General features: G+C 40.0%; 1 protein-coding gene across 1 annotated transcript; it reads right to left on the bottom strand.

Annotated features, from left to right (window-relative positions):
- Positions 1-801: 801 nt before the first annotated feature.
- LOC127771171 (truncated transcription factor CAULIFLOWER D-like) lies at positions 802-17,811 on the bottom strand. The gene is made up of 7 exons (XM_052297011.1): positions 17,406-17,811; positions 2,998-3,076; positions 2,435-2,541; positions 2,253-2,352; positions 1,618-1,653; positions 1,379-1,453; positions 802-1,280 (listed from the first exon to the last, which is right to left on the bottom strand). Exons 1-7 carry the CDS (start codon positions 17,660-17,662, stop codon positions 1,185-1,187), a joined length of 750 nt encoding a protein of 249 aa, XP_052152971.1. The 5' UTR covers positions 17,663-17,811; the 3' UTR covers positions 802-1,184.
- Positions 17,812-18,576: the final 765 nt, after the last annotated feature.

Genomic DNA, 18,576 nt, shown 5'->3' with positions numbered 1-18,576 from the left:
TACTTTGGGACATAGGGATGGATTTTACGAGAATTTAATGGGCTTTGAACTAATTTTCTGCATAAGCCCTGTAAAATTTCTGGGTTTCGTGGAGAATAGCCGATGGCCTAGCAGGCACCAGGAACTCATGCAGGCAGTCATGCTCCTATTCTATCTGTACCAAGAGTATCAGGTACGGAGGTAGCAGCGAAATGTCTCATAACTTAGGAGTACACCTCTGGAAAAAAAATAACTAATTCCTCGCTACGAATTTGTAAATACTCTTCCCTTCCTAAAATATAAGAATATAAAACCGGATGGGTCATATGTATTCGTAGTGCTCTAAAATATCTTATTCGATACTAGGTTATTCTTCTTATATTTTGAGAACAGATGTAGTAGTTCTTTTTAATAGAGGATGTACCCTATAGTTACGGAGCTTTTGAGTCGATAAGATCGAGAAACGGAATATACTACTTGTGAGAGGTTTTGATACAGGTGAGGACGAATGTTCCTAGATAAAAAACACTACGGCATTGTTCGTTTAATTCCCTAATAGGGAGGGATTGAGAGAGAATAATTTCACACCACAGTAGATATGGAATAAATCATCTCTAAGTTCTTCTTGGTCCCTTTTAAGGGAGGGATTAACCGAACAAGACCTACCTTGTTTCTTTCTTGTGACTATAGTGTACCCCTCCGTTTCAAAAAGAATCAAATCATGGCTATGAAATTGAACAAGCATAGCTAGGATTTGAGTTTTTTTTTTTTGGACGGAGGGAGTACACTATTGCTAGGAATTATTAAGGCAGAACATTATTTAAAACCATGACACACATTATCAGTACTAATTTGCAGGCACGGACAGTCTTATTACAGAGCCCACGGGTACACATCGACCAATACCGATGCCGGTTTATTTGGTTTACAATTTTCCACCAAACATGAACTCGAACTAGTAGGAAGTAGGAGAAAAACACATTTTAAAATACAATGGTGTCACAGTACATTTGATTTGAATCTGGTGTGCTCCAGTTACGGCACAGTATCCTGGATATGAACAGCTACAGTAAAAAAAAGATTAGCAAAGCGTAGTAGTAGTTTCCCAGCAACAGTAACTTACGACACTGTTAGTACCGGGGACAGTAGTAGCGACTAACGTTAGACAGATTCAGATTGCTGTGCAAAGATAATGTTATCTACGTTTACTGCAGAGGACCTGCGTCCCAGCAAGGCATGTTGAGGTCCAACGGCGTAGTCCGGCTCCGTTGCTCCTCCACAGCCTCCCCTCCTATCTGTTCCTGCTTACAAGCAGAGTAGCAAGTGAATGTTTGCAGGGTTTGCAGAAAGATTCGAGTGTTTGTGACTGACAGAAATAGTCACTGCATCCAGTGATCACCTTCTCCTGCCCAGATTCTATGGGAATCTCCATGGAGCCCTTCTCAACCTCAACAATCGCCGGTTTCCCCTGCACCTGCAAAGCATGCGTAGCATGGTCAATTTGTTCATGATTTCCAAATGGACATCAGGAATTCTGATTATTGCTGACATGCACCAGTTTTCACTTGTATGGACTACAAATCGAGCTAACTTACGTTTTACAAAACTTAGTTTTGGTACAGACTACTCAGTGCATACCTTTTTTTGTAATCTGGCACTTCTATCCACCACCACCTATGTCCGTACAAAGATATACTGTCAGATTTGAAGTGAATTTGGTTGCAGATCAAACCAAAATTCTCTCAAGGACACTGAAAGAGTAATGCAGCAAGTTGATACATCCACTGTTTGAGTACACAATGATGTATTGGGATAGCAAGTATTTTCTTCCATCGGGAATTCAGAATGGGCAATTAATATTGCCTCAAATTGATCGGTTTGAAATACTAGATTATTATCCTGAGGAACACACTAGTGTTTCTTCTAGATTGTAGTAATGAATCAGCATTAGATGAGAAAAGGAACATTTTGGACAAACCATTCTTACAAATTACCGTGTGACAGAGACTAACTTGTGAGTTGTGAATCACAGAAAGGACCAAACTGAACAATATTTTGGTATTTCTATCAAGTAAAATAGTGAGACAGCTAAGGAAGATCTTCCAAGGTACAATAGTAAGGTAAACACTTTCCTGGAAAAGAAATGGAATGTCTACGCAAAAATCTTTATGTGATGCACATAATCTAATAAGTTAAAATAAATGAAATATTCATGTTCTAAAGAGATACATGTTGTCTTCTTCTATTCTGTCTATTACTAAGGTGCCACATACCTTTCTTGCCCTTGTCCCCCTTAGTTCATCTTCCAGTAATCTTTCAATTTGGCTAAGCTGGTCCATGTTCAATGTGGATATGTCTGTTTCATCAATAGATCTGCAATTTTCTCATATTTAGTCAACTGTTTGAAAATATTTTTTGGTTGAAGTTGTTACTTGCAGAGGCACTTGTCAGATACCGCATGTCATCATCGTTCGACCCTTTATCTGTTGTTTCCTTGGGAACATGAAAATCCTTGCCCGGCCCTTTATCTGTTGTTTCCTTGGGAACATGAAAATCCTTGCCCTTGGTATGGTAAAATAATTATCATCAGCATCGGCAGGAAAATTTTCACCAATGAGTGTCTCTGTGCAAGTGTACAATATATAATTAACTTATCGGACAAAGCCACTAAAATCACAACATGATTCAATTTTTTTATACAAATACATGGGTCAAGTGTCAAATTTGTAACTAGCCACACTTCTTTTAATTAGTTGAAATTTCTGCCAGCACCTGTTAGCCATACTTTGTAAAATGTTTTACACAGTAAAAATGAGTCTTTTTGTCTCAGGTAGTGATGTTTCTACTCTGAAAAAAAAAGGTAAATATGATATAACCATAGAATGATTGAACTACTATTAAAAATAAATTCATGGCACAGGATCAGAGAAATTATATATCCGTTTATCCCGATTAAAATGCGAACAAAGGCACTTCTTATATAGTGTTTTATTTCTGTTGCTATTATCCGCATTTTACCTTTTCCGGAGTGCGCCTGCCATGTACTCCCTTTTGTGCTGTTAGAGAGTTCTCATAACGTTCCACAATGTTTTCTATACTGCAAAAAAGTTGCTAAGTCAGTGATATAAATTTATAAAGAAAATGAGTGGACAATCACAGGCTAAAGAAAAAGGAGGCATAAAAGTGGATGCTATTTTTTCTCACAAATACGGAAAAGATTTATGTATCATGGTATTAAGAGAAAAATGCAAATGAAGTTCATGACAACCCATGACCTGTGTGCAAAAAGGCCACCCATCAGTATCTGTAGATTACAACTTGTAATTCTCATATAACAATTTCATGACCGATGTATTATTGATCACCACAATGCTTGGGTCAAGCCCTTGCATCCTAAGAGCTACCTGAAAGTTGTGGATCCAATGACATATTTGACACCGGATGGGCTTACAAATGCGTTGATATAGTGTTGTGGAAATGGATTCAACCCATTCTATGTCAGTTCATTTGTCTTCCGGAAACAAGATAGTACTTGTCATCCTTCTACTAAAAGTGGATCCAAGCTTGAAGAACATTGACATTGCTTTTAATGTTGTTCTTTGTTGCCTGAACTATGATTTCTTAGTGTTGCGCTAGTACCAAATCCATTTCACTCATAGAGTTTGCACTAAAATTTCCAGATTGCAAAGTTCGTGAGCACATTAGACCAAGCTATCCAACAATGCTTTGCCGTGGCATGGCCATGTCCTCTAAAAGGAACCCTCTTATGGTTTTTGTTAATTTCCTTGATAGTCCATTTAGTGGGCTCCATGGTGATTAGTAGTAAACTGTTATTTAAGTTAGGACTGGCTTAGTTGGCATAATTTTTTCGGATCACAATGACGAAAGCTAGACAGGAGAAGAAAAAACTAAGGGCAAAGCATGCTATGATCGGTTAGTTAAAAAGATTAGAGGGAAAAACTAGCGATAAATATAACTTTTCGTTTCGCACGAAAGGAAAGGATAAAATCAATGACCATGTTTGTCACTCTACATGTGAAAGATCATCGAAGCCATACCACATTCATGAATACATTGAAAAGTGAAAGTTCGTTAACTTAATACTAGCAATTTTTACCTTACATACCAGTAATTTGAACAGAAAAAACTAAAGATAATATATTTGAACCAAGTTATTCATCATTGGACTATGGTTAAACTAGGGTACCATGAACCAAGGACTGACTAGTTCATCAGAACAACTTCGATTTTCTAATTTGGTTTGAATGGTTTGAGGTGCTCTCATTTTCAGCTCAACAATCTTCTCATGACCTTATCGATGACTAGGTGTAAATTTCCCTTCATTTTTTTTGTATGCCCATAGGTAGTCCTAAATATTTATAAGAAAACCGGCCAATCATTTTCTTGCCTTGTGCTTAGTGATGGTGCTATCCATTGGATTGCTATTGAGTATTTAGCTTTTACCTGACACATCTATTGCACAATTCTTTGGAGTTAGGAGCTGGATGGAACATATAACTGAATCAACTTACTTACTAGGATGTTAAGGAAATTTATGTTTAGGGATAGCAAAATAGGACTTCATACTCCGTTACATGTCAAGGAATTCCTCTATTAGGGGTTGGAGATTGGCCAACTATTCCCTGTTCCATTGTGGTCGGGGTGCTCCCCCACTCTCTGTCCCCATTCCCCACAGGAGGCCCAAACAAAACTTACAAGAAGGCGCAACACATGTATAGCCACGTGCTGGTGCTTATTGGATCTCTAATCCCTTCTCCCTTTTCCTTTCCATTCTACCCAGCCGCCCCGTCCTACTCCTTTTTCTTGTCCTAAATCTCATGCAATTCATGCCGTCCCATGGCAAGCTCGATGCCGCATGAATGGATAGCCTACCTTCCTGTGGGACTCAAATGGCTAGCGATCCGTTCATGTGGCTGCTTGGACAATACTTTCTTTCTTGCTTGACTTGCCGCTAGCATCATGTGATTCTTGGTTCTAGTAATACACACAAGCAATAGTGGCACATGATTTTGCCTAGAAGCATTTGTTGTAGGTTTACAATACTTCTTTCCTACTCAACTAGCTCAAGCGTATGTGTATTTAGGTTGTGGCTCTTATTGCCTGGTGAATGTGCGGACTTGTAACACCTCACATCGGAGCTCCTCAGTGATAATTGTTAGCTTGTCATTGCTGCAATGTATTTGCTCCACTGAACATTTATAGTAGTTTACTTGGCCAATGCCCCACCAAGATTCGAAGGATTTACTTAGTTTGATATAGCTTTAAGCGAGTTGGATTGATGAGAAGGGCTATTCTAGGAATAATGTTTAGTACAAAGAAGAGCCTTTCTTGCAATGCTTCTTGAAGAACGTGTTTTGGATGTGATTACAAGTATCAATATTTGTGGCGACAAGGGGTCCGCTGGTGGACTCCTTGTTCATGCCAGATATCATCCCCAAGCATCCCATCCATGAGAAATGACCATTGAAATGATTTGAATGTTTGAACTTACTGAATTTGAAAAAGAAGAAATGAAAATTTTACCGCTATGTAGCTTCTTCATTGTTTGGCGTACTAACTCGAAGTTGTAATGTGTGAAGCGGTCTTTCATAAAGGCACTCTAGTTCTTGGCAACCAACTTCATAGTAGTGCATGTTGAAGTGCCAAGATATTCGAGAACAACTTGGAGAAGATGAGGAGCAAGTTTATTATCCAATAATACCATAAAGTAGTAGCATTGGTTTTCATAAGAATCAATGGGATGAATGTCCGATTCGACTTCTTGAAGCTAGTTACGTCCATTCATAAATGTCGGTTGGTTGTTGTCAGGATATCTTTCGTTTTCCATCATTGGTGATAGAAGAGACTCGAGAAACCATCGGATCCTTGTCTTCTCTTCTCGTATTGCCTTAGTTTCTACCAGAACCTCTTTCTCCGAGGACTTGGCCTCTAGCTCTGCGTACTTGCCATTTTTGCCTCAATCAAGTTTAAATTCAAGGAGTTGGATTAGTCTTGTGGAGAACCAATTCAAGGAGTTGGATTAGTCTTGTGGAGAACCAAATAAGGCTTGTAGACTAATGTGCCAACAAGGCCTTTTCTTCTTGCGACCATATGGTTGGATATCATCTAAGAGTTGTTGGATGAAGGTGTGTCAATTGCTGTGAGTTGTGTGGTAATAAAAGAAACTAGTGTTTGCATCACCTTTTTTGATCAAAGCAATCCTCACTTGTTGTTAGGCTATTGTAATTCCATTTTGAACTCCCATATCCAATCACTCTAGCAATGAGAATTTCCATTTCTTGACGAGGATGCCTGTCTGTGGCAAAACCTTGCTAACTATGGATATTTACGTATTTAATTTCTTGTTAGTTCAACTCTAAAAGGGCACTACGCATGAGATGGATATGGCTTCAAAAAACTGATTTTGCTAGGCCTTGGGCCGGTTTGTCTATTCATGTGCCTCAGAATGTCCATTCTCTTTTTAATGTCGTTGTCAAAACTGTGGTTGGAAATGGAGAAAATACCAAGTTTTGAAGTGATAGGTGGCTACATGGTAAAACAGTAGCAGAGCTAGCCTCTAATCTCTTTGCCTTGATCTTCAAGAGGGCAAGGAAGCAACGTACTATGGTGCAGGCTTTGGAAAACAGAAGATGGGTGGCTGACATACATGGGGGACTATCTGTTCAGGTCCTTTATGAGTACTTGACCATTTGGACTTTGGTAGACGAGGTGGTTCTGCTACAAGATGTACAAGACCAGCATGTTTGGAAGCTAACCGCTGATGGGATGCAGACTTGTAAATCTACCTATGAAACTTATTTCCTGGGATCGATCAAGTTTGCTCCTTGGAAATGCATTTGGAAGAGTTGGGCTCCTCTTCGCTATAAGTTCTTCCTCTGGTTGGCCGTCAATAATAGATGTTGGACAGCCGATAGGCTTGCAAAGCGCGGACTGCAGCACCCCGCGGCCTATCCCCTTTGTGATCAAAGTGAATAATCCATCCAACACATTTTGATCTCTTGTGTCTTTTCCCGCTAAGTGTGGACAGCTCTGTTCTTGAAGCTAGGGATCTCTGGTATAGTGCCTCAACCTTCAACCATCGTTTTTTGAGGTAGTGGAGCCAATCTACAAAATATCGGCCAAAGGATGTGCGAAAAGGACTCAACTCCTTGATTATCTTAGTGGCTTGGGAGATTTGGAAGCATTGCAATAACTATGTTTTCAATGGCACTAGTCCTAATGTTGTGACGATCTTGCAGGTGGTAGAGAATGAGGGTAATCTTTGGTGTTTAGCGGGGGGCGTCTGCCCTCCAAAAGTTTCTTAGTGGTTCAACAAACCTAGGCACCTAATTGGCCGGGGTTGTCCGGGGTGTGGGTGTGTAGGAGGGATTTGGTCTCTCCTACTTTGTATTTTTTTCCTTTATTTTTTCCCCTTAATAAAATGAAATGCAATTCTCTTGCGTTTTCGAGAAAAACAATGCCCTCGTAGTTCGATGCAAATGTCTATCTCGGCTGTGAAAATGATTGGCAATCAAGCATTGGTCCAGCTAAGGTTTTTTACTATTTTGCACTAGAAATATTCTATGTGAAACCTTTGTTTGCCCTTTGCTGAGTAGGATGTTTCTAGGTATATTGTCAAAGACCATAGGAGAGAGGGTGCGAAAGAGGAAGTTATTGGGAAAACATGTTTTCCCATGCTAAGTAGGGGAAAGCATGTTAAATCACACAAAGATGTGCCTTTCTCTATCTTTCAACCAAGTGATATTGCACCTGTTGGGATTGAGTTCCTTTAGCTCTAGATCATCCAAAATGTGACGAAATAGACCCATCATGTGCCTATCGGAACAATAGTTATTATTATTATTCTAATCTTGATAGATCAAGGTTATGTCGCCCACCAACATCCAAGGGTCAGTGGTAAATTTGATGTCTCCGATCTCATTGAACAAATAGATTTTATCCACGTCATCCCGTGGATCACAATTGATGGTAGTCCAATAGCTAGCTCCATATGAGAATGAGAGCTTCATTGTGAGATAATTCCCCATGGAAGATGACCTTGGATGTCACTAATGTAGAATACCCCTAGTATTGGAGCATGTGAGGTAGTAGAGGCCATCATCTAGTTCATTTTCCTAGAGGCTAATGACCAAACACTTAGTTCCATTGACCACTGTGCAGATATCATCTCATTTTACCAAACATGCAGAGCTCCCTCATATTTACTCTTCGTGAAACTAATGTTCATAACCACACATCGGCTAACAAAGCCTCTTCAAGTAGGTGCGGGTGTGACAAAAACCTTATTATGCTCCTTATCCTAAGGGTCTAAAGGAAGGACGAGATGACGCCCTAGGTGATTGCTTTGTATGTTGTTTAGTTAATGTTTCTTGGCATCCACTTGGCATCCACTAGCCCATTGCTTCCCCCTACATAGTTAGTCGCCCAACTAGTGGGACCTCAATGAAAGACTCCCAACACGAGCATCGAACATATGTTTTTGTAGACTCCCAAGTTAAGGAAAAAGTACTGAACTAAGCAACATGTCAACACGGCAAGCTTCCTTGTCTAGATCTATTGATGAAGGAACATCCTTACCATGCTTGCTAGACATTGCAACGTGTCAACATGGGAGCCTTTATTGTCTAGACCTATAAATGAGGACATCCCTACCTTGCTTACAATCGCCTATAGTTCAACTATTCTAAGTTGAATATATTATACAAATACGACTCACACAAACTCATGCGCATCAATTGAGCTATTAGGTAAATTCATTATTAGGCTTCCATAAACATGATTTGCAAAATATAATGAAATGTTACTTGATGCTATTATGCTTAGGAACGAAAGGTAGGAACACAAAAAAACAATGATGAAAGTATTACTTCGCTAGTACGGCCTCCTATATAGCCACAACAAAAAAGAAGCATGACTTTTACTCTAGAAGTCTGCCTTGGGTCCTATTTAATTGATTGAAAACCCTCTTCATGCATTTTCCAGTAGATCCCTGTCCACCTGCCGGTTACAATGAATGAAACAATATCGAAAATATTCTTGGGAACGAGGGAAAAATGCGCAATACACCACCTTGTAGCTATTCTTTTCCTATGAATAAGTAGTCAACCCTTAAGGGTTCTCGGGTTTTGTTCACTTCAAATTAGCATCTACGTCCCTACTTTACCGTGTAAATATACATATTGCCTAGACTTTCCGTTTCCCATCTTTGACTTCTCCATGTCGATGCACGTGTCGACTAGACTGTCCATTTCTTAGTTTTGGAAATCCACCAAGTTTGTGTTCAGATTAAACTTCCTCTTATATTCACAAATTTCGGCTAGCCTTCATCTGGCTCTTGCTTTTTTTGATTGCTTGTAGGACTAAAGTTGACCATGTGCCGTTAAGATCAACGACCTGCTAGAGTGGTTATGTCAACACTAAGGTTCAAAATATCATGCACGCGTAGTTGGCTCATTGACATTTCTTTATATAACTGAGAAAATCATACATTTGGTCCCTCAACTATGGCCTTAGTCCGATTTTGATTCCTCAAGAATGAAACTATCTACTTATTGGTCCTTCAACTCTTAAAACCATCCACATTTCATCCTTGAGTTCAAACCTAAGTGGTTTTCGATGATGAGTCCCATGCATGGAGTACATATGGGCAAATAGGTAATGACATGAAACACCAATCGATATTAAACAATAAAATAAAGAGAGAAGAAGAAAATATTGCAACCCAATTGTCAACATTGCTTCCTTTCCCCCTTCATATCTCTCTTGATCTTATATATTATTTAAAACCACATCACTCAAAACCACCCAAGTTTAAGCCTAGGGATGAAATATAGACCGTCCCAAGAGTTGAGGACCATTAGTAAGTTGTTTTGTAGTTGAAGGACCCAAATCGAACCAAGGTCATAGTTGAAAGACGAAATGTGGACTTTTTTTCCTTCATAATTGAAAAGTTATCTCCTCTCATTGAAATATCGGGACACTGAGAATCATCATCTACCATCCAATGACTCATCTAAGGAGAGGAAATCTAGGTTTCTAGAGCTTTTTTCTTGCAAAATAAAAAGAAAATATGTTGTGTTTGGGTCCTTTTTCACGTTGTAGCTTGTCATTTTTATCATCATAGTCATGCTTCCCACTGCGCGCAAATATGACGATTGTATGCCAGCAAACTTCAACCACACCATCATGACAAGTATCCCTAGGAGCTTTTCTCTACCAAAAGGTGTCGATCTGGTCTACCACTGATGGTGAGATCTCCCTTGTCCAAGAAGGGGTGTTCAAGAAGTGACTAAAGTGAGTGTCACAATTGTCGTAGTCATAGGACAATATCCCACCATGTCCACATTCGTTGCTCAATGGTGCAAACTTCTGGGAAGCCATCGACTATTGTGCTTGGTCCTCAACCATGGTTCATCAAATGCTAACATTATAATAAACAAAACATCTTGCTCCTACTAGATGTATCTTCAACCTACTTAGAAATAGACACGGCCTTTTCCTGAGCAATTGTGTATGCATCCAACATGCAAACAATACTAGCCTGATCTTCAGCCTACTCATAAATGAACCGAGTCTTATGCTTTGGCACTTGTGCATAGATCTATGAACAAGCAATCATCTAAAACCTCAACATAATAAAATGCCAAGGTTTCTAGGTCAATTGACTTGACCTTACAAGAACATTCAAGAATCAGCTTTGCCGTGCGTAAAATCAGGATCTTTCAAGATGTAGATGGATGAGGTGTCACAAGATCAGACCTAGCCTAGTCCATGGCTTGAGGGAAAGCTTGAAATCTAGGCATAGTGGAGGCTATTGTGAAGGGAGAAGTCCAAAAGCTATGGGTCTAGACACGAACGAGGAAGTTCTAGTGGAGTGAAATGAGCATCTTGGTAGAGAGATCTGCCCCCCATTCAGTTCTTAGTGCAACCTCCACCACATCTACAATCATTGATGAGCGTAAGACAAAGGCAGTAGCAACCAGAAAAGTATGGAGTGCAACATTTGTTGAGCGCATCTAGATGGACACGCGCATCATTACTCATCTAGAACAAGGGGATGTCAGGTTGCAACACAAAATAACATTTCACATGGGAACTAGTTTGTGAAAAGCTATTAAGAAGTTTGCCCCTACCTTCTAGTGGACCTAGAGAGCGAGGGGAGGGGCAAACTATTGGAGGTGGTAATGGAGATTGAGATTTAGGCATCCCTCGTGGTGGTGTCCAACATGCACTAAGCGTGTGACTCAGCGGCCACCTAGACAGGGTGCCACAATGGCCTTCTGGTATTGTGCCATGAAGGCAAGCAACTATTCTTAGGCCCCGATGGTGTCTTTTGCATGAGCTAATAAAAAAATCCCCCTGAATGAAGATGTGGAAACCCTGGATCATGCAAAGGCGGTGCGAAATAACCCTAACGATGTTAAATAGTGGAGGTAGAAATGTAGGCAATCTTCCAATACATGGATGGACTCTCCACTTTCAAACTACATGGATATGATCGATAGAGAAGCAGTTGAAGCAGAGACAGTCAAAGGTCCTTAGTGAGTGATACAAGAGGTGGGTGTGCAAGGTTACGCTAGTGCACCTAGATTTCTCCATTTGTCAACCCTTTGATGAATCTACCTACGTGGTGAAGACCTCCACACTATAGCAACAATCAAATGATCTAGAAGTGACATCTAAATGAGCTAGAGGACAAGGCCTTTGAACCATGTTAGTCATAGGAAATATCAGAGGAAGCAAAGGTTATGGCGACTATGATGTCCGGGTATGTCAACATATGGCAACAAGACAAGTGACTAGGATTGCAGAGTTCCATCCACAAAGTAGACAACCTTGTCTTTGTTATGGGTTAATAGCATAGCAACCGACTAAATCATCCCTCTAGATCGATGATTCCCACCAGCAACGCTCGTTGGTTGTTCTTTGGAAGAACCACTGCATGAATTCCATCCTAGAGGGCAAGTGAAACCATAATATGATGTATGGTGTGGAAGAAAGGTGAGAAAAACCACCGGCGGAAGGGAGTGGGTGATAGGAGCAGCGGTTGCCAAAGCAAATTAGTGGCATGACTAAGAGAGGTGAAGGGCGTTAGTCACTGGCACAAGAGAAGGGGGCCTAGGATGGGAAGATTCATCAAAATCTACCTTAGAAGAACCACAAAGTTGGATTGTAAAAAAATATATAATCCAAATTAAGCTTACAAATATCCCCAAAATGCAAAAGATAACTTTATAGTATACTAAGTATCAACAAAAGGCAGAAAATAAGAACAAAGATCCCTGTAAAATTCCACATAAAAAGGTTGGGAACATATTGAGCTTTAAGTTTGCTTCTACTTTCATCTTCATTAAAGCCACATGTTATGGCCATATTATGAACAAAGTATGTCTTCAAAACTCTTGCATAGTTATCAAGGGGTTACGCCACTGTGAAATCAAGATATTGGTTTAATCTATGTGATGAACAATTATCAAAGGTAAGTGTTTATTGAAAATATGGTGAATAGTGTTTTCGGTCGGCGAAAGGCAGTCAGCATTGCGTGGTCGGTCAGACCAGTCAGGTGCCACCAGACAGACCGAAGGTGTCCGATGGTCAGACCAGCAGACTCTGGGTTGGAGTCAATTTCAGATTGTCTTCGTGAAATTTCTCGATTGCTTCATGTTTATAACTTCTAGATGGTTTCTATTCTTATGTGATACTGTGTGTTGATGTGAGTGAAGTTGTTCCAGCTTAACTTGTACTCGGATATGGGAGTTCCTTTGTTGTTCATGTGCAAGTGTTGCTTGAGGCCATAGGAGTATAGACGGCGATGGATTGGGACTAGGCTTGCGAGAAGTTGAGTTCCACACGGTCAAGGATATCATGCAGGATGCTAAGGCTAGAGAACAATGCACGTGGAGGTGAAGGTTTTCATATGGCATACACATGGTGTTGTGTGCGTATGGAAAGATAAGTCAAATTTGGATTGGAGTCGAAGTTTGGAAAGATTGGAGTGAGGAATTGTATGAGGATGTTGTTTCCCTAGTTTGTATAAATAGATGAGGGATTGAGACTAGAAGATATCGATTTTTTGGGAGAGAAAAGTTAGGGTTTGCTTCGAAGATTCAATCCTAGTTCGTGAGTTGAGAGTGGAGTGCTTTAGATGCTCTTTTAAACACATACTGATGCAATAAAGTTGATCTACTTTCAAGAGTTTCATCAGTTTGTGTTTTTCTGGATCTTGACGATCTAACCGGATTACAATGGGCAATTAGACAGGCGGCGGCGCCAAGTAGGCAAGGAGATCGATGGGTGGTCACACCGATGGCGAAGCGGCGGTCCAACCAGTGGCAAGGCAGCGGTTAGACCAGTGGCGGACAGGCAGTCAGACCGGCAGCTATACTGCGGTCAAACCAGAGATAATCTTACGGTCAGACCGGAGTTAATCTGACGGTCAGACCGAGCTACAAGGTGACTTCATCAAGTTAGAAGGTAACTTTTATTTCCGCTAAACGTTTTTTGTTTTTGGTGTTCCTACCATTCACCTCCCCCCTCTAGTAGGCTTGGTTCTTGTGTTCGATCCTTCACATAGTAGAGTAGGAGGCAACTCCTCGGTAGTTGGGGAGGAAGATCCTTACTTGTATCATGCCAACTATGTGGAGAACACCGCAATCCCGTCCCCCTCGCCCCCCCCCCAACCCCGCACACTAAATTGCATGTGAACTAAAGATGCAAAGGTAAACATACAATTGCAGGAGTAAGGACCCTTCACTCACCATAAATACTAGTGTCTAGGTTAGATAGGATGGTGGGACCAACGCCTAACTTCATGAACATGATCAAGGCTTATGGTAGTACGACTTATTTTTTTCATCCTTGTGAAAAGTCAAATTATAAATTAATCCACGTGTATATTGAAATCATGTGAAGATGCCATTTACTCTACATTTTAAGCCATTGTCCAAATATGATGTGGAAACTATTATATCTCGTTTGATAAATCAAAATAAATTTAGACAACTATTATCCGCTGATTGCTACTCTCACACATGTTCCTTCTGACATCCTAGCCAATGGAAAAAGGTATGAACATCGAAACTAACATATGGATATGAGAGAATAATTTATTTTAGTCCCACATTGTCACCTTGAGAGAGGTAGACACAAAGATATGGATGCAAGACACACACATACTTACGCCCCTAGAAATAAACCAACATGTAGGGAAAATAGTATAAGTAGGGTTTATGCATGTGTGTGATCTATTGCATGTAGTATTTGGCCTAAGATTTTTGAGACATGGAGCATTAAACAACTTTGATGTAATAAAATCACAAGGAATATAGTTAGCCAAACACCAAAGTTTCTATATGCAATTGCACCAACAAATTACCATAATTCAATCAACTCCGAAAGGGAGATTCAAGTCACAAAGTACTAATAAATTTTGCAACAAATTGTTTTCCCCACTCTTCACTACTCACACTTTAGGCCTTATTTGGATATACTAAAATGTTGGCCCATTGCATGCGCATCTTCACTTCTCCTTCTTTAGGCCTTATTTGGATTGGCTAAAATCATGGTCGTCCATGAGCATGTAACCAATATTATAGTTTAATACTTGGCCACTACATATGCACGAGAAGGGATAGAAGCCCCATCGAAACAAAACCTTATTAGGGTAAATTACCAGTGGTCTGACCGTCGAGAGCTCCAATAGCGGTCTAACTAGTAGCCTCGGGATGAAGGGGTTTTTGGTCCCCAATGGCTAGATTTGGTTGGATGGGTACGGATAATTCGCCCCTATTGTACGTACCAAGGGAACTCTAACACTCTTAAGCACTTAGCTTCCATTTGAGAGGTGAGAATTAGTTGAGCCAAACCAAATACATTGTATCATATTAAGCAAGTGTGGCAATTGATCAACATTAAGAAAGCGCCATCCACTTCTAACTCTAGGAGGTTGTTGCCTCATAAATGGCTAGGAGTTGTGCCTGTAATTTCTTCAAGAAGGCTATGGAAAACCCTGAGGCTTTGATTATGAAGGTTTTGAGCCCACCTACCTAAAATTAAGGGAAGATCAATCTCTAGTGATCAAGGCCCACAAAGCTCAATTTTAGAGCTAGTACTAGACCAAATTCATCTTGTGCCGGAGATCTAGTGGTTTGGTAGAATGGTCAAGCGAAGCTTACCCCCATAAGTCAGAAATCAACAAATTTTCGAACCTAAATGCATCGGATGTCTATCTTGCGCTCATTATTTTCAACATTAATTTATGCAATTTACATTCCTATAATTGAATTGTGTACACATCATCACATGTTTGCAAAATTGACCTAAACTTAGGTTGTTGGTGCACTAGAAGAGACCTAGGCATTGGATCTTTCATGGAAAACAAATGTAATTTTAATCCCACATAAAATTATTTTGGCCAAATGAGTTTTCAAAAACCTCCTATATATTCAACAATGGGCGATAAATGAAGGATGGTTCCAACTCACTTGCTTTGTAGGACTGATGTGGGCGCTTTGGATTAACGGGGGTGTGCATATGATAAAAATATATGAACTATAGGTAAATAATATAAATACCGCCCCCCCCCCCCCCCCCCGGGGCCGCCCCACAATGTAGCTCTACCCCTATATTCAACAAAAGGGACACTTCGAACTTTGGGTGACATCCATTAGGTGAGAGACCAAAAGTGAAGAATTATAAGGTCCAAGTAGTATTCGTAGGAGCTACACATATTTTATAGTAGTATTTATTAGTACAAGCTAAAAACTTGGTATATATGAAATTTTCTCTAACTTATAGATACATGTCCCTTGCATAGTCAGTACGTATAGCACCAGCGTGTTTTCATTATGTTTTGTATATATTGTAAACGATTTATACTATCGCAAATGGTTATTTTATTTCGCAAGATCTCTAAATGATCTACTACATGTAGTAATTCACTCCCAACCACTTAGAGAATCAATAATCGAAGACATTTAATTTATACAGACTACTCAACTACTAATTTGTCTAAATATATAATGGTCTGGAAGTCACTAATTATAGTTTCTAATTATAAAACACAAGAAGACAACTTAATTACAGATTGACTACATCAATATCAATCCAAAGGATACTATCTGGTGTTGATCTTGGAAAGTTTCACTAAACTGAATATTTACATCTCATATGGCAGCAAATACTAAATATAAAAAATCACTCCAAACTGTAAATCATCCACAAAATGCACATCAAATCATAGATAGGTCATCTTGCCTCAACTGGATATTCCCTGTCCTCAATAGTACTATCACTATATATAAGCACTACCCCTAATTCCATTACCCGTATTATATATGCATACAAACACATTATTGTATCACAAATATTTTGACTATTGTATGTGGGTTTACATTCTGAACTGGAATAAACTGGTACTAGGTCACTCGACAAACATCTGTAAACAAATTCTTTCTGGAGGTTACTTTTAACAAAATTTCGGCCCTTAGCTCTCTAGCTATATTCCCGGTTAGCATCCATGTGTATTATACACATGTGTGCAAGCGACTTTTTCTTTTTGAGAACTGTGCAATCGAAATTCAAAATATAATATATATGTATGTATGTATGTATGTATATATGTATGTATGTATGTATATATATATATATGTGTGTGTGTGTGTGTGTGTGTGTGTCGACAGTGTTAATGAAAGAACGGATTTGCATATCATCTAGAAACAATTCTGTTCCTACATAAAGAGATATCCAACGGAAGTTATTAAAAGTCCAAGGTCTGATCATTTCAACGGGTGGTAATTAAACTGGTAAATGAGCTACTTGGATTTTGGGTTCTATTGTATTGGATGGTAGGATAAATTAAACCATAATAATACTACTATGAAACAAGCACTTGTTTCTTCCTAACTTATATCGGTGATTCTATGTTTCTCTGAAAATAAGCATTAATTTCAGCAAGTTCGTCATTGAACTGAAACTCTGAAAGCAGAAGACAATTAACACGAGAACATTGACCCAGCTCACCACACAAAAGGCACAAATTAAAGCGCTCGACTACTCCAGATCAAGAACTGAAGAAGAAGAAAAATAACAGCATCACTTACTGCAACTCTGCAAGCAGCCAGATACAAGAAAGCATTTTGCCCGGCCGGAGCGCTCTAATGGAGCGTGAAAATAAAAATAAAAAAATCGAAAAAAAATGAGCGGAACATGATTTTTTAAAAAAAAACACACTGCGGAGGCTAGACGTGCAGCTAGCCTTGGAATAGTCAAAATCGAACCGAGTAATATAATACCCAACGATATTTGAATATACCAGTCAAAATGACAAAATCGAGCTAAGGTAGCCAGTACTACTATACACTTCAGCAAGAGTTGAGCAGATTCAACTTCAAGGGGAAAGAGCGTACGTGGCGGGCGCGGCGAAATGGTGGAGGCGGTCGTCGTCGGAGCAGGAGAGGACGACGAAGCCGACGTGGGCGTCGCAGAGCACGGCGAGCTCCTCCGCCTTCTTCTCCAGCCCGGCGAGCCTCTTCCGGAAGCAGATCCCGCGCCGCACCCGGTCCTCGATCCGCCGCAGCACCACCCGCCCCCGCCTCCCCATCCCGACCTCCCAATCCGACGCGCCGGAGCCCGGAGAGGCGAGGCAACCACGGGCGGCGGCCATCGCCGTCGCTTTGCCGGATTCCCGCGGCCCCGCCCCCTCCCCACCGGCGGGGCGGGTCGGAGAAGAAGATTCTTTTTCTTTTTCTTTTTTTTTGGTTTGGGAAGAAGGGAAGAAGATTCTAGAAGCAAGATCGTCTCGGTTCGAGTTGAGTTGGGAGGATGAGCTCGCGGGCCCTCGAGTTCCGATTGGCTTCCTACTTGGGAAAAGACGTGGGGCCCACGAGGCAGAGAGGGAGACCGTGTTGAGAAGTGACGTGTGTCGCATGCACTTGCAGCTTCCAAGCAGCGGCGCTGCACTGCACGGCGGCGCCCATAGGAATGATACTGTACAGTGTACACACACCTACCCCTCTATAGAAAAAAATCAACCCAGAAGGATGTGTCCTCCTAGGATAATCCAGATTCATTGATGTAGGAGGGATAATCCAGATTTATTGTCCTAGGAGGAATCACATCCCCTTCTAGATTGAGTTTTTTTGACGGAGGAAATACAATCCAGAAGTATTTGTTCTTTTCCTATTTTCTCAACTCATCTTTCATTCTTTCTAATTTTTCATGTGCATGTTTCTTATATTGTCAAATGATTTTTTATAAAAAATATATAAAAGTTGCTTAATTACATATTATCACCTACTAGCAATAATTATATATTTAACCACTTGCAATCATATAAATCATCTACAATTTATTTAATTCTAAAAATTAACATGCAAGCATATCTAATCATCATGCATCACATCATTTCCATAATTTTTTTACAAATCTATCTATCAATTTTATAATATTTTAAATATATTTATCAATATGTTACACATTAAAGTGTTGGTATCATTTGTTTGTTTCATGATAAGTACTAATAAACCATGACATTTCATTATTGTTTTCCTTTTACTCCTATCTTGATTGTAAAAAAAT

This window comes from Oryza glaberrima, chromosome 4 (assembly GCF_000147395.1).
Source record: "Oryza glaberrima chromosome 4, OglaRS2, whole genome shotgun sequence".
NCBI lineage: Eukaryota > Viridiplantae > Streptophyta > Magnoliopsida > Poales > Poaceae > Oryza > Oryza glaberrima.
Note: the sequence above shows the minus strand (reverse complement) of the source record. Positions and strands in the feature narration are given on the sequence as shown.

What these genes read in the sequence shown, in the direction of transcription:
- LOC127771171 (XM_052297011.1), bottom strand. Translation starts at nt 17,662, where the DNA reads ATGGCCGCCGCCCGTGGTTGCCTCGCCTCTCCGGGCTCCGGCGCGTCG. An exon ending in CATTTCGCCGCGCCCGCCAC is followed by an intron (nt 3,077 to 17,405) that starts GTACGCTCTTTC and finishes ACTTTTTTGCAG; the next exon opens with TATAGAAAACATTGTGGAAC. An exon ending in GCAGGCGCACTCCGGAAAAG is followed by an intron (nt 2,542 to 2,997) that starts GTAAAATGCGGA and finishes TACCATACCAAG; the next exon opens with GGCAAGGATTTTCATGTTCC.